This window comes from Solanum stenotomum, chromosome 1 (genome assembly GCF_019186545.1).
Source record: "Solanum stenotomum isolate F172 chromosome 1, ASM1918654v1, whole genome shotgun sequence".
Classification (NCBI taxonomy): domain Eukaryota; kingdom Viridiplantae; phylum Streptophyta; class Magnoliopsida; order Solanales; family Solanaceae; genus Solanum; species Solanum stenotomum.
In genome coordinates, this window is record NC_064282.1 from 3,077,215 (window position 1) to 3,092,623 (window position 15,409).

The 15,409-nt window shown below is 32.5% G+C and overlaps 4 protein-coding genes and 2 pseudogenes across 5 annotated transcripts; 4 read left to right on the forward strand and 2 right to left on the reverse strand.

Annotated features, from left to right (window-relative positions):
- Window positions 1-408: 408 nt before the first annotated feature.
- Window positions 409-4,000, forward strand: LOC125848782 (methyl jasmonate esterase 1-like; annotated as a pseudogene).
- Window positions 4,001-4,817: 817 nt separating this feature from the next.
- On the reverse strand, window positions 4,818-6,562 carry LOC125848968 (uncharacterized). Its single transcript, XM_049528938.1, has 2 exons — window positions 6,313-6,562; window positions 4,818-6,001 (listed from the first exon to the last, which is right to left on the reverse strand). The coding sequence occupies exons 1-2, from the start codon at window positions 6,560-6,562 to the stop codon at window positions 4,818-4,820; spliced, it is 1,434 nt and encodes a 477-aa protein (XP_049384895.1).
- A 390-nt stretch (window positions 6,563-6,952) lies between these two features.
- Window positions 6,953-7,896, reverse strand: LOC125849200 (uncharacterized). The gene is made up of 3 exons (XM_049529238.1): window positions 7,819-7,896; window positions 7,273-7,703; window positions 6,953-7,116 (listed from the first exon to the last, which is right to left on the reverse strand). Exons 1-3 carry the CDS (start codon window positions 7,894-7,896, stop codon window positions 7,059-7,061), a joined length of 567 nt encoding a protein of 188 aa, XP_049385195.1. The 3' UTR covers window positions 6,953-7,058.
- Window positions 7,750-9,377, forward strand: LOC125865701 (methyl jasmonate esterase 1-like). 2 transcript variants are annotated; one of them, XM_049545927.1, is made up of 4 exons: window positions 7,750-7,882; window positions 8,313-8,686; window positions 8,770-8,901; window positions 9,014-9,377. In XM_049545927.1, exons 2-4 carry the CDS (start codon window positions 8,393-8,395, stop codon window positions 9,290-9,292), a joined length of 705 nt encoding a protein of 234 aa, XP_049401884.1. In that variant the 5' UTR covers window positions 7,750-7,882; window positions 8,313-8,392; the 3' UTR covers window positions 9,293-9,377. The 2 variants fall into 2 exon arrangements, with proteins under 2 accessions (XP_049401884.1, XP_049401874.1); XM_049545917.1 differs by lacking the exon at window positions 7,750-7,882 and having other exon boundaries at window positions 7,918-8,686.
- Window positions 9,378-9,508: 131 nt separating this feature from the next.
- Window positions 9,509-11,508, forward strand: LOC125865711 (methyl jasmonate esterase 1-like). The gene is made up of 3 exons (XM_049545937.1): window positions 9,509-10,856; window positions 10,963-11,100; window positions 11,229-11,508. The coding sequence occupies exons 1-3, from the start codon at window positions 10,416-10,418 to the stop codon at window positions 11,505-11,507; spliced, it is 858 nt and encodes a 285-aa protein (XP_049401894.1). The 5' UTR covers window positions 9,509-10,415; the 3' UTR covers window position 11,508.
- Window positions 11,509-12,410: 902 nt separating this feature from the next.
- The window catches only part of LOC125865743 (methyl jasmonate esterase 1-like), a 4,281-nt pseudogene continuing 1,282 nt past the window's right edge, over window positions 12,411-15,409 (forward strand).

The window sequence follows — 15,409 nt, forward strand, 5'->3', positions numbered from 1 at the left end:
AAAAATGATTCAAATAAAACCAACTAATCTAGTTTCGTTAAAATTCTGATTATTTGTTTCTAATTCAAATTTTTCAATCAAGGTTCCATTTTTCTAAAAAATAAAAATTGCTATTTGTTTAACCATTTTCTAAAAGTTAATTTAATAATGTAAATTATTATTATAAAATACCTGCTTAGTCATTTTCTCAAAAAGGTTAGCCAAAACTTTTATCCTTCAATTAATTAAAAATGATTTTCATGCTTCAATGTATTGAAATGGTTAAGTTATTTCAAAAATGAATTGAAATAAATTCTAATTAATCTAGTTTTATATTAATATTCTAATCACTTGTAATTTAATTCATGTTTCATTTTGGATCGCATTCTCTAAAAAGTAAAAAATGAAATAAATATTCTTCAGAGTTAAATGAATCTTGTAAATTATCATATTTTCTTTTATGTTAAACCATTTTCCTAAAAATAGTCAAAAAATATATTTTAGTCAAGTCGCAGGTCAACCGCATGTTAGCGGACACTTCGAATGCTTAAACCCTTCTCGAAGTGTAAATTGAACCCCGAACCTTCTTTGGTATTTTCAAATGATTTTTTCTGTTTAAATCTTTGAAAATTATAAGTTTTCTTAATTTCTTTAAAAAATTAAGTGGCGACTCTTTTCTAAGTATTTTTCTCAAATTGTTTCATACTTAGAACATTTCAAAAAGTGATTTTTCTAAAGATAGGAAAATTACGACACAACACTTGTAGGCCATAACTTTGGCGGCTTTGCAATTTCTAAAGCCATGGAATGCTTTCCAGAAAAGATTGTATTTATCACTGCTCTAATGCCTGGTCCAACTCTCAATGAAAGCACTGTCTACACTCAGGTACAAATTACATTATCTGTTATATTTGCTTATAATACTCTTACATATTTGGAACTAAATATACTTTGTAACTACAGGCATTTGCATCAAAAGGAGTAGTATATATGATCTGCTCTTGATAATCGTGTTACATACGATAATGGACCTAAAAATCCTCCAACAACCTTCAGTTATGGTCCCAACTACTTGCAAGCTTTTCTTTACCAGCTTAGCCCAATTACGGTAAGCAAAACTGCTATAGAATACAATTAACAAGTAAAAGGTTTTTTTACTGACTCAAGTCTTTTTTATTTTTAATCCTTGTTGGTGTTAGGATTTGGCGCTGGCTACTACACTAGTAAGACCAGTATACTTATACAGTGTGAAAGATGTTTCTAAAGAGATAGTTCTTTCAAGAAAAAGGTATGGATCAGTACTTAAACGAGTATTCATTGTTACTGCTAATGATAAACAATTATAAAGAAGGAATTTCAAAACTGGATGATTGAAAAGAATCCACCAGATGAAGTGGAAGTGATCCAAGGCTCTGATCAAAGAATCCACCAGATGTCTAAGCCCCTTCAACTTTTTACTAATCTTCACAGTATTGCCAACAAGTATAACTAAGAGAGCTGTTAATTAACTAAGAAGAGTAAGACTTCAGTCATCTGATGCATTTATATGACGATCTTAGTTTTCTATGGAAGTCCTATTATCGAGCTAGTTAATTTGATATTTCAATCATTTTCTTTCCATTGTTATTTTCTTCCTCTGTAATTTCACTGTTTGGAATTGACTTCAATAAACAACCTCTGTTTGGAACACCCGCCTAATTGATTCATACCTTTTCCTTGAAAAATTTTGTCTCCTTACTAGTGTAGTGGCCAGCTCTAAATCCTAACACCAAGAAGGAAAAATAAACTGATTTAAATCAGTTCCAATGTTCATGTTGCTATTAAGTTAATATTTGATAAATATATGTCTTTATGAATAATGGAGTATTAAATTAGGTATTTAAGTTACATATTATTTCTTGAATATATATTAATAAATAATATTTATTTTAATCAATTATAAAGCCAAAAGTACATATTTAACAAAAATATTAATAGTAAAATATTTTACCACAAAAAAAAAACAATTTATCAATTCTAACTAAAAAATGGATGACATGCATATGAAACAACAAGCCAGTGTTACTAAAGCAAATAAATTGGAACAAAAATATATAACATAAATTTTAAAAAGAAAATACATAATACTCTTATCAAATTCCAACATAACTTAATTAGTAGATATAATAATAAAAAAGAGAATAGAAACATAAGTCTATAATCAATTCTATTTTAATTCAAGACTAAAATAATAACGAAGTTATATTAAATGAGTGGAAAAAAAGAAATAAAAAAATACGAACAATTTCGTTGAATCATAACAAGCAAAGGTTGGGACATGAGAAGAAGAAAAATGAAAATTAAATAATGAACAATTCAAAAAAAATCAAAAAGTAAAAGTAAACAAGAATCTAAAATAATAGAAATAAATTTTTAAAAAAAGAAATAAAAATTAAAAAAAAGGGAAGAAAATTTAAAAGTAACACTTTAATTACATCCAATTTTCGTTTAGACAGAATTTTAGGACAAGTTTATTAGGCAATGGTCTTCGAGTTCAATGGAGGAATCGAAGCATTGGGGGCTCTTTATGGCCTGATAGCTCAAAGATGAGAACGTGTGGGCCCGAGTTCACCGGAATCTACACTTTTCTTCCTAAATTATATACAGTAGTGTTATATTTTTACAATGTCATGATTATTGGATGTAGCTTTTTAAGTGAGATTATAAATTTAAATCTTCCATCAATCTTTTTCTTTTCTTTTTAAAATTGAATAACATCTTTCTAAAATGGTTATTAGAGCACTTTTTGCTTTAGATTAATTTTTTTTTTTTTATCTTTCAAATTTATCAAACACGTCACATTGGAAATTTCTAAAAAAAAAAAAAAAGGATTATCATTGTGAAGTTTTATATAATCAAACCAATGTGAATTTTAAAACTAATAGTTGTGGATGATATATCATAGAGTCAATAGGTTTAATCGATCTCAATAGTTTAGACATAAAACATAACCATACATATTTAAAAATATTATTTCTCTAATAACTTAAAATTTTAAATCAGATGATCACAAAATTAAACACTACGTATAGACGACAACATTTAGTGGAGTGCTTGTCATCCTACTACATTGCTTGCCCACTTCAAATAATAGCTAGCCAACTTGAATCTAAATTAAGACTCCTTTAAAAAGTAAATGCCTCAAATAGCTGTTAATTAAGGCGGACATTGTAAGGCTGCGAATAAAACTTGAGTCAATTCACATATCTAATGCATTTATATGGAGATCTCAGTACTTTCATGGAAGTCCTTATTATCATGCTAGTCAATTTGACATTTTAACCATTATCTTTTCGTTGTTATTTCCTTTCATTATAATTTCAGTATTTGGAATTGACATCAATAAACAACCTCTATTTCACGTAATTACTGAGTCTTAGTTCAATTTGGTTTAAGACCAAACAGTTAAATCTTGTCAATGGAGAGGAGGACAATAGCAATTTAAAATTATGTTTTTCACTTCCATTAGATGAGTTAATATTTGATAAACTGAGTTATTTATGTTCATGTATTCTTCAAGCAAAAGATATGGATCAGTTAGGCGAGTGTTCATTATTGCTGCTAAAGATAAATTTCTAAAGAAGGAATTTCAAAGGCAGATGATTGAAAAGAATCCACCTGATGAAGTAAAAGAGATCGAGGGCTCAGACCATATGGTCATGATGTCTAAGCCCCTTCAACTTTTTACTCTTATTATGAGCATTGCTCACAAATGACAGTCACAGCTTTTCATTACATATCCAAGAATGAAGCTTAATTGAAATAATTTAAACTACACATGACTGCATAGCTGAGAAGGGAAGCAGCAATTCACATATATATGATGCATCTCTATGGCGATCTCATGAATTCTTTCATGGAAGCCCCAATGTCGAATTAGTTAATTTGATATCTCAATCATTTTCTTTCAGCTGTTGTTTCGTTTCGTTGTAATTTCAGTGTTTGGAATTGACATCAATAAACGACCTATATTTCCTCTAATTACATACTCCCTCCGTCCCTTTTTACTTGTCCATATTTCCTTTTTTGGATGTCCCTATTTACTTGTCCATTTTGACATATCAAGAAAAGACAACAAATTTTTTCCTATTATACCCTTATTTACACTTTTTGAAAATTTCTAATAAAGCTGTAATTCATCCTTTTTGGAACCAGAAAATGCATTTATTATGCCTGGGGAGTTGCACAGTCCTTTAAGTTACCCATAAAGCATTTTGTTAGTTTATGAGTAAAAAAATGGACAGAAATAAAGTTGAAGTTTCAACTAATACTCCTATCAAAGTAGAAGGCTCACTTATATTGATTGAAGATCCAAAAATTATTGAAGTCAAAAATTTAAAAAGAAAAGATGAAGATCAAATAGAAGCATTTGAAGATTCAAAGGGAAAAATTAAGCATATTGCAGCAGGCAAAATCGATTTGGACAAATTTCCAGAAGAAGGAGAAGAGATATTTGATGATCCAGAATTACAAAAAACATTTGGTAAAATGTTGAAAATATTACTTCCGAAATTTTACTAAGAGAAAATGAGTTTTGTGTAGGCATAATAATTTCGTTCATTCTCTGTCCCAATTACATTATGGCTACGAGCCTTGAACTTTTGATCTTTACTAAGAGAAAAAATAGATGACACTGGATTTCTCATATAACAGTAACTTTAATGTAACGAACTGGGAAGACGATTCATTACATCATTTACTAATTCAGAATCACACTTTAAACTAATAGGTAGTTGCCCTGTTCTTTGTAATATTTCTTTCTTAATATGCAGAATATTGTACTTATTAGAACCTCCAATTCACATAATTTCTTTCATACACGATTGTAGTGTCAGAAAAATGCAATTGGACATACGTTCCGGGAAAACTTCATAAGCATTGGTAACGACACTAATAAGCTCGTCAATATTTTTTGGAGCCTCTTGGTGTTGTAAGGCTTGAATAGCACTGAAAAATCCCAAATCCAAAACATTCATATCAGGAGAATTCGGTGGTTGACACATTAGGCGGATGTCAAATCCATCTTGTGAAGCTACCTGTCGAAATTCATCATCGTTTATTTTGACATGAGTTCGAGCATTATCTTGTTGAATATATATTGGATGAGTAGAGTCGCCAATTGGCCATTTTTCCTTTATAGAAGGAATAACCTTATCAATTAAAAATGATCGTATGACGTCCCTATTCACTACACTTATTGGTTTTGTCTCTAGCGTTCCTGCAGGACGATTAACACTGCCTCTTTGTGCTTCCTCTTGTATAACAAAGGGCCATATACCAATTTTTCCACAGAACAACACATTTCCTAAAGCATCAATCCGTGGCCGAGCTAAAGTGACTAAAAACATTATTTTAAGTATATAATTGCTACTTTTGCAACTTCGCAGCTGCTCTTCTTCACCTGGGAGCATGTAGTAAGTCTGCTTCTTTTTAGTCATGTAGAACCATTTTTCATCAATATGTACAATATTGTACATATCAATGAAACTTGGGTCATCTGGAATGCTATCACGATCAACCATTGACAAGCAGAATTGTAGTCGAGATATCTTATTTTGCTCTGTCAAAAAAGGCTTTATAGTATTTGAGTGCCTTTGTATCTCTTTTCCTTTCAAACGTCTACCCAAAGTACTTTTGTTTACATCTAATGAGCAAGCAAGAGTCCGGAGAGTTGTCCGCTTTCTAAGAGGGATTTCTCGAAAACGATTCATGTCAATTTCAATCCTCTTACGACCACAATTTTTTGCTTTTCTCTGGGATACATCATTTTGTGTACCATAACCTGATTGCTTCCAAATGCGATAAACTGTCCGCAATGATACTGAAAAATGTGATGCTACCATTTTCCGTACTCCTTGTCCCAATTTGCCGTTCACACTCTTTGCGAGTAGCATTTCGTACAATGCTATACGTTTATCATTGCTTAATTCTCTTGGTGTACTTGATGATTGTGACAACTCTTCATCATCACTACCATTACTATCTGTATGATTTTAATATTTTTAAGAAAATAGAGCACAAGTATACACATTAGAGACAATTCACATCATAAAAGACATACTAAAACAAATAACCAACATTAGTTGATAAGTTTAGAGCATTTTTTTTCATTTATTTAAATCTGCCATTTTTGATATGTAAATCTATCCATTAGGGAATTAAGACATAACGTACATTTTTGTAAAATATTGTTTAATCTTTTCTGTGCTATGTGATTGTCCAAATACGAAAACTGCCATTTTTGATATGTAAAAAACATTGAAAAAATTGGAAAAAAATACATTGTATGCATACCAATGTTTATATGTGGCTCCTCATGTGTTGTTTGTGGTCCTGAATCAAATGGTATATCATCTTCTGCAGATAGCTCAGTATTTAGATCAAACGAAATTTGATTGACTGAAGAAGGCTCATCTATTGAATTACTTGAATTAAAACTAGGACTAGGTAATGAATCAACAATAATATTGAGATCGGGTATATATTGTGCAACACCGGAAGAATCATCCACTTCAATAGAAATATTTAAATCTATTCCATTCATTGAACTTGATTTATTTTGTCTTGTATCCATTGGTTGTTTGATTTCTCATTTCATTGAAGCATTTTTTTATAACAAAATATTTTGGTGGGAAATTTTTAAATTTTACAAAAAATTGTAAAAGTATATGTTTTTTTCCTCCAATTTATTTCACTTAAATTCAAAAAAGTGGTTGTACTTTTGAAATGAAAAGTTGTCATAAGGGTAAAATTGTAACTTCACTGTGCTAATCATTGTTGCCTTAATCTGTGTGCCATTTCTAAAGTGGACAAGTAAAAAGGGACGGAGGGAGTATCAATATTACGATCTTGGTTCAATTGGACTGTTACAATCGGTACCACAACACTTTCCCCTTATCTCGTGGGTAAAACAACTATGTAGGAAGGTACGTGATTGAAGGTGCAAGATGAAAGATTGAACAAACGAAGGGAAAGATGGGAGAAAAATAATCAAGGATTTGACAAGATAAAACTCTCACAAACTAGTGTCAAAATAAATCTCACAGAATCAATTTTGTTGATTCCTTAGCAAGTCCATCCGCAACTTGATTGGCCTCTCTATAATAAAATAATGATGGTTAGACTGAGATAAAGTTTCACATTGATTGGGGAATAAATGGGCAGTCTGCTTATATAGACTTGGGCAATTCTCCCCTCGACTTAGGTGTCATATGTTTAAATGGTCTCAGAAATTTTATTTTTTTTCCCAGTTACCTCAGAAAGCTTGCCGGAATTGGATGAGCATGTGAATGAAATTTTTGAATCTGAAATTTAGCTGCCGCCACCAACCTAAGAACGACCATCTTTCCCCAATCCACAAAACCCCAGAAACCGGTTTCCAGAGGAGAAGTGCGTGAATCACACGCGTAGTTCAAGCTGGCGGAGACAACCCAGTCCGAAGAGCGCGTGAATGGACAAATCTTGGTCCGGCTTTCTGTTACAAAATCTGTTTGGCATCTCCGGTTGACTTGTGGTGGTCGCCTTATTATAGGACCATTTTTCCAAGAAGAAAATCCTCTAAACAGAAACTGTAAACCCTCTTTGGTCAGTTTTGAGCCGACTCTTTTATTGCTAATTTTTTCTTCATTCTGGAAACTGCCTATGACTGCAGCAATGAGTCGAATTGTGATACTATTTGTTGGAGGCTATTTGAAGCCTATTTGGGAAATTATTTCTAGTGTGCAGCATCAAGTTTGGCCATTGTAAAAAAAAAATTGTGTTATTAGGCTGTTGTTTATTTCTTTGGAGAGTTTGATGGACTTGCGAATACAGTTGGGAAATTCTCTCAATATCAGAAATTATTGAAGGAATGCACTTTTGCCAGGTTAGATAGAACATGTCTTATATTACAAAAGTGGCTCACATATATCTGTCGTTACATAAATGGCCCAAATATACCCATCCAATATGAAAATAAAATAGTGAATGATTTCATTCCAATTATCTGGTGAAAACAGAAATTTTACTTATTTATTCTCTTTTGATGAATGATTGAACTTCCAAGAAACATATCCAATAAAAAAATAAAATGCCCCTATAGCAATTAGCACCTAACATGGGGTTACTTCAGCATGAAAGTAAGTAAATTAATTAACAAATGTCAAACTCCTGGAATTATATAATTGCCTTGTAATGGTTCATACAATGTGCTCATTCTTCAAAAGAAGAAGAAAAAGATATGGAGAAAAACAAGTTTCTAACAAGTCTAGTAGTTCTAATACTTCTGTTGTCATGTGTAAATGCAACCATGTCAGGGCCTAAACGGCCTAAAGCTCGCAAGCACTTCGTGCTTGTTCATGGGGCTTGCCATGGAGCATGGTCTTGGTACAAGACTATGGCGTCAATAAAAACAACAGGGCATAATGTAACAGCTCTGGACTTGGGTGGTGCAGGAGTCAACCCGAGACAGGTCCTTCAAATCCCACATTTATCTGATTACTTTAGACCACTAATGGAGTTCATGGCTTCTCTTCCAGCAGATCAAAAAGTGATTCTTGTTGGCCATAGCCTTGGCGGATTTGCCATATCTAAAGTCATGGAAAGCTTTCCTGAAAAGATTTCAGTTGCTATATTTGTCACTGCTCTAATGCCTGGTCCAATTCTTGATGCAGCCACCGTCTTCAATGAGGTATCATTTTCAAATTTAGCCATGAGATGATATTCTTTATGTTAGCTTACATTCATGTTAGAAATTATTATACTTTACTGTAGTCATCCAGTGGAGCAATATTTAAACTTGATAATCGTCTTACATTCGATAATGGACTTGCCAATCCTCCAACAACCTTCATCTTTGGTCCGAAGTACTTGGCGAGTTATCTTTATCCACTGAGCCCAATTCAGGTAAGCAGACTGCAGAGCATAGTAAAAATATAAATTGAAATAGCTGAGTACTGGTACTCTTGATAATGAGAATGGCCGTAACAAACTATTTTCTTTTCCTTCTTGGTGTTAGGACTGGGCACTGGCTACTACATTAGTAAGGCCAATTTATTTTCACAGTTTAGATGAAATATCAAAGGAGATAGTTCTTTCAAACAAAAATTATGGATCAGTTAGACGAGCGTACATTGTGGCAGCTGAAGATAAAATTCTAAAGAAGGAATTTCAACAGTTAATGATTGAAAAGAATCCGCCAGATCAAGTGGAAGAGATTTCAGGATCTGATCACATGCCCATGATGTCTAAGCCTCGTCAACTTTTTACTCTTCTTATGCGTATTGCCAATAAATGACAAGCTATCTTAATAGCTTAAACCAGCTTGTGATTGCATATTCATGAATAATGCATAGTTGAAATAAAATTAGATTACCCTTTGTTGAATCAGTCTTTTGTTCATTGTGTAGAGATTCCCTTTGCTGTTCCCCACAAAAAAAAACATCTAGGAAATGTTCAACATAAGCAAGTTGTAATTTTTGGGCTTATCACTTGGCGTCAGGGGTTTTGTGAAATGGTGCCTTTCTAATTACATCTCCAGTACATGAGCATTTGACAAAATAATGTAACTTCTAAGGAACTCCGTCATATCGTGTGAGAGAGAAGGATCTCAGTAACGCCATGTTGCAATTATTTTCATCAGATCATAGATTCCAAAAGTTAATGTGCATATGTTATGTTTGGACTTACAACTCTAGCCCCATCTTACCTTTGACTTACTGAAATGTCGAAGGAACAAAATCCAAGCACTCAAGATTTTCACACTACTCGAATTCAGTTGCTGTTTTTGTTACTGAAATAATGATGGCTGGTCCAACTCTGAACGTTTCTACCCTCACGAAACAGTTCAAATTTCCCTTTCTTATTTTTATTATATTTGTTGAACATGTTTGGTTTAATTTAATGCAAAGAATGATACCAAAATTCCAGTGATTTCATGAGATTTAAGCACCCTGTGCTTAATTTGATTATTCCCCCTCACTTAACAATTTTCTTCTGCTGTATGAAATCACTCGGGCCATAGAGTCCTCTGTTAGGTAACACATAGAATCATATATGACCTTTATGAATTATGATCATGTCCCCTGTAATTTTATGTCAAATGATTGTGACTTTGTTTGAAAATGTCCTCATTTATCCTGCATAGTGTAGACTTTTAGGTTCAGTCAGCAGTTGACATTGATCTTTGTTATCCTTTATTTTTATCAGTGATACTGACAATCAAACTGTTTTATGCAACTTCAGCCTGAATAATCTAATAATCTATTCTCTTCCTCTAGTTGACTTAGTGAATGATAAAATCCCCAACAAATAATATTGGACATAGGATTGCTTCAGCAGGGAAGTAAGTTAGAAGGTCAAACACCTTGAGTATCTATAATAATTGCCTTATAATGGTTCAGAAGAAGAAAAGAAAGTAGATGGAGAAAAACAAGTTTCTAATAAGTTTATTAGTACTGATAGTTTTGTTGCCATGTGTAAATTCAACGACATCAGGGCGTAAAACTATCAAGCACTTTGTGCTAGTTCATGGTGCGTGTCACGGAGCCTGGTCTTGGTACAAAATTGTGGCACTGATAAGATCTTCAGGGCATAATGTCACATCTCTTGACTTAGGTGCTTCAGGGATCAACAAGAAACAGGTCCTGGAAATCCCACATTTATTTGATTACTTTAGTCCATTAATGGAGTTCATGGCTTCTCTTCCTGCACATGAGAAAGTGATTCTTGTAGGCCATAGCTTTGGTGGATTGGCCATATCTAACGCCATGGAAAGATTTCCAGAAAAGATTTCAGTTGCTGTATTTGTTACTTCTCTGATGCCTGGCCCAACTCTAAATGTGACCACTCTCTTAACCAAGGTACATATATATATATATATATGTATATAATTCACCAACTTTGCCTTTGCTATGATCTGTTCAGTCAGCTACTAACATTTTTTTTCATTTTGAAACTATTATTTAGTTACAATCTTTCAATGGAAATGTATCTCAACTTGATAATCGTGTAACGTATGATAATGGACCAACCAATCCTCCAACAACCTTCATCTTTGGTCCAAAGTACTTGGCAAGAAATGTTTATCAGTTGAGCCCAATTCAGGTAAGCAAAGCATAATGGTCATGACGATGGCTCTAATGTTGCATGTTTTCTCCAGTTGATTCAAGTAGAACATCAACATCATTGAACTGATAAAGTTTCCTCTTCTTTTTTTTCCCTTTTGTTGTTAGGTTTTGGCGCTGGCCACTACACTAGTAAGGCCTCTGTACTTATACAGTGTGGAAGATTTTGCTAAGGGGATAGTTGTTTCAAGCAAAAAGTATGGAACAGTTAGACGAGTATTCATTATGGCTGTTGAAGATAAAACTCTACCCAAGGAATTTCAACATTGGATGATTGAAAATAATCCACCAGACGAAGTGAAAAAGATTTCAGGCTCTGATCACATGGCCATGATGTCTAAACCCCTAAAACTTTTTACTCTTCTTCTGCGTATTGCTCTCAAGTGACAAACTTATTGATCTTTGATTAAATATTCAATAATAAAGTATATCTGAAAAGAAACAACATTCAATTATGGCATTTATGAAATCTTTGGGGTATAATGGTCATGATGTGCAAGCCCCCTTCAATTTTTTACTACTCTTCTGCACATTGCCAACCAGTGACAAGCTATCTCGATAGCTTTACCAACATGTGATTAATTACATGATATCAAGAATAAAACACAATTTGAATAATCAAACCATTGTATATACCTCAATATACAAACAAGTTGCCTATCTTTTAAAAAAACTAAAAATTGCGAGTTATTGTGCATCAAAGTTTTTAAACTTATCATATAGCATCCGGGGTTCTGTAAATGGTGCATTAATAAAGTTATACAACTGAAAAACTCCTAACTTAACGCAATCAATAACACAATGAAATTAGGTTCAAATAAGTTCTGAAGTAGGCTTGGTATAGTTCAAGCTTATTCAGACTTACGGATATGAAGTTAGCTTGACAATTCCCCAATTACAAACTCAAACTCTATCCACTTCAGTCCCATAACTTTGAATTCTGAAACTGGTAAAATATAAATATTTTGTAATTTTCAGCTATGACTTGAATAGCGGTCCTCCAATCGGCTATTTGTTTACTTGCCTTTCTTAAAGACAAATCCAAAGCAAAACGTAACTTTGGCTCAAGATAACTAAATGCGCAAGCAAAAGACACTTCAATCATTTTCAGTAGCATTTGACAAACTTCTGCAACCCCACGTAAACCCTGATCTAGTGAAATGTCGAATTTAAGGAAGAAAAATACAAAATTCACTCAAATAATCATGTGGACAAAGTTAATTATCACCTTATAAGATTCTTTGCACTATGTGCTCATAGTTCAACACTCGAAAAGAGAAAAAAAGAATTATGAAGAAAATCAAGTTTCTAATAAATTAAGTACTGATACTAATTTTGTTGCCATATGTAAATTCAACAACATCAAGGCCTAAATGGCATAACGCTAACAAACATTTTGTGCTAGTTCATGGCGCGTGTCATGGAGCCTGGTCTTGGTACAAGATTGTGGCACTGATGAGATCTTCAGGGCATAATGTCACGCTATTGACTTGGGTGCTTCAGGGATTAACCCGAAACAGGTCCTTGAAATCCCAAGTTTATCTGATTACTAACAGAGTTCATGGCTTCTCTTCCTGCACATGAAAAAGTGGTTCTTGTAGGCAACAGCCTTGGTGGATTCGCGATATCTAAAGCCACGGAAAGCTTTCCAGAAAAGATTTCAGTTGCTATATTTCTCGCTGCTTTAATGCCTGGTCCAACTCACACTCTACACTAAGGTATTTACTATTATTTGGCCAAATTTAGTCACAACTACTTCTTGTTACATACTACTATTCTGTAATTTTGTTACAGATTAGTAGCGGAATAGTATTTCAACTTGATAATCGTGTTACATATGACAATGGACCCAACAACCTTCAACATTGGTCCCAAGTACTTGGCAAGTTATCTTTATCAGCTGAGCCCGATTCAGGTAAGCTCAGCCCGAAGTGGTGTTTGGGCAACTCTCATTTCTAATTTTTTGTGATCGAATTCAGGGGCGGAGCTACTGTTTCGGAAGTGGATTCGGCTAAACCCACTAGCTTTTCCGTAGACTCTATATTTATATAAAAATATGAAATAAAATGTATAAATATATTTCCTGCGAACTCACAAACACACTGAAACGATTGGTCCAGTGGTATCTGTGCACCCAGTAGAATCGTTCGGCCTCCATTGGTCGTGGGTTCAAAAACTCAGTATCCACAGTTTATTTTTGGGATAATTTCATGTGGGTTTATATAAAAAAAAATTAAAAATCTGTAAATGTAAAAAATAGGAAAAAAGTATTTGATTTTTAATCTTTGATTCTAGTGTTATCCCACATATTGATAATTTATTACATTAAAATGATTGTTGTTTGCTTTTCAAAATTTTAACTTTTGGTGGTAAACGGGCAGTAACGGTTCAAGGTGATAGTGAAACTAGTAAAATATTTGTTTTAGGTGCCAAAATATTAATGATGAATTTAATAATTTTAACCTCACTTAGAACCATATTGAAGATTATAGTAAAAATGTTCAAAATTTGATTGTTGTTACTTTAGGTTAAGATCGTTGTTCAATTTTAAAATTTAGAACCAACTGATCTGAAATTCTGGTTCCGTCTCTGATCGAATTAGGTACCAGATTCATTTATTTTCAAAACGAGACATAGTGAAGTCTGATATGAATCCTCTGCATTAGTGCCGGCAAAATGAGCTCATATTTTGGTAACCCGGCCATATTTTAATGGGTTAGGTGAGTGACTTTTTACATGGATAAAATATGGGTTGATACCCATATTCAACCCATAAAAATATGGGTAAAATATGGGTAAATTATGGATAATATGGGTAAAATATGGATTAGTCAAATGAGTTAAGCGTCTAACTTTTATTCACTCAAATTTAGGGGTGTACAAAACTGAACCAAACCGCAAAGCGCAAACCGAGAAAAAAAACCTGACTAGTGGTTGGTTTGACTTGGTTTGGTTTGGAAAAAAAAAACCTAACTATATTTGGGTTGGTTTGGTTTTAACTAAAAAAACCAACCCGACATTGTATATATAATTTTAAAATTTTATTTTATACATAAAAATATTTACTTTGATATAATTTTTAAATATTTCTTATACTTTTTCATAGTTTTTATCTTTTAATATATTATTTCAAGTTTGAAACTTAGAATTCTGAATGATTCAATAAAGATCATAGTCCACAGATGTTGGTAATTATAATAAAGCTTAAATCAAAATCAAATTAGTATTAATGCAAAAAAGGAAAATCAATTCAACACTAAGAATGACAATAATATTGAATATTTGTTCTTTGGTTTTATATTGATATAGACAATTCAAATACATAATCTAATTTTAATTTCCTTTAATATTTAGTCATGTAACTAATACTTATTAAACTTATTTTAGCATGATTTAGTACTTTAAAATTATGATCATTTTCATTATGACTTGTTAATTTGCAATATTTGTTTTACGCGATTTCATTATTATTATTTTTTTGTTGGATATTTTAGTGTCATTACTCATTTCATATTTTGTGTTATTTTCTTAAGAAACACCTTAGATAGTTGTATTTTGGTAGGACTAAAGAAATATTTGAAGTACAAGTAAATTATATGTTTGTATGAATACTTTATCGGAAAAATCCGAAAAAACCTTAGGTTGAAAAACCCGAGTTTTATTGGTTTGGTTTGGTTTATAGATTTAAAATCCGACACAAATGGTTTGGTTTGATATTTGAAAAATCCGAACCAATCCGGTCATGTACACCCCTACTCAAAATTCATGATATTGCCAAAAATATTGTAACTTCTCTTCCTTTTTATGTTCTTCTATAAAACTAATTATTTTTTTCTATAATTGAAAATATGAAGTCTTTGGCCCTCCAAAAATATATATTTTAAATGTACATTTCTTTTGTTAATTATAATTATATTTTTTTTATTTGTTTAATTTTATATTGGATAATAAATAATAGTGTAAAATAAACAAATCATGTACTAGTATTGACATTGCTTAAAGTGCATTAAGCATGTTTTAGGGTGTGTTTGGTATGAAGGAATACATTTTCACCCCTACCCTCGACCCCCCGCCACCCACCCCCTTATCAGCCCCCACCCCCAAAATTTTAAGTTTATTTTAAAAAAATATTTTGAACTTCAAAATTTCATTTTTTTTTCAACCCTACCCTCGACCCCCCGCCCCAACCCACCCACCTACGAGCCCCTCACCTCCAAAAAAATAATTTTAAGTTTGTTTTTAAAAAATATTTTCAACTTCAAAATTTCATTTTTTCACCCCTACCCTCG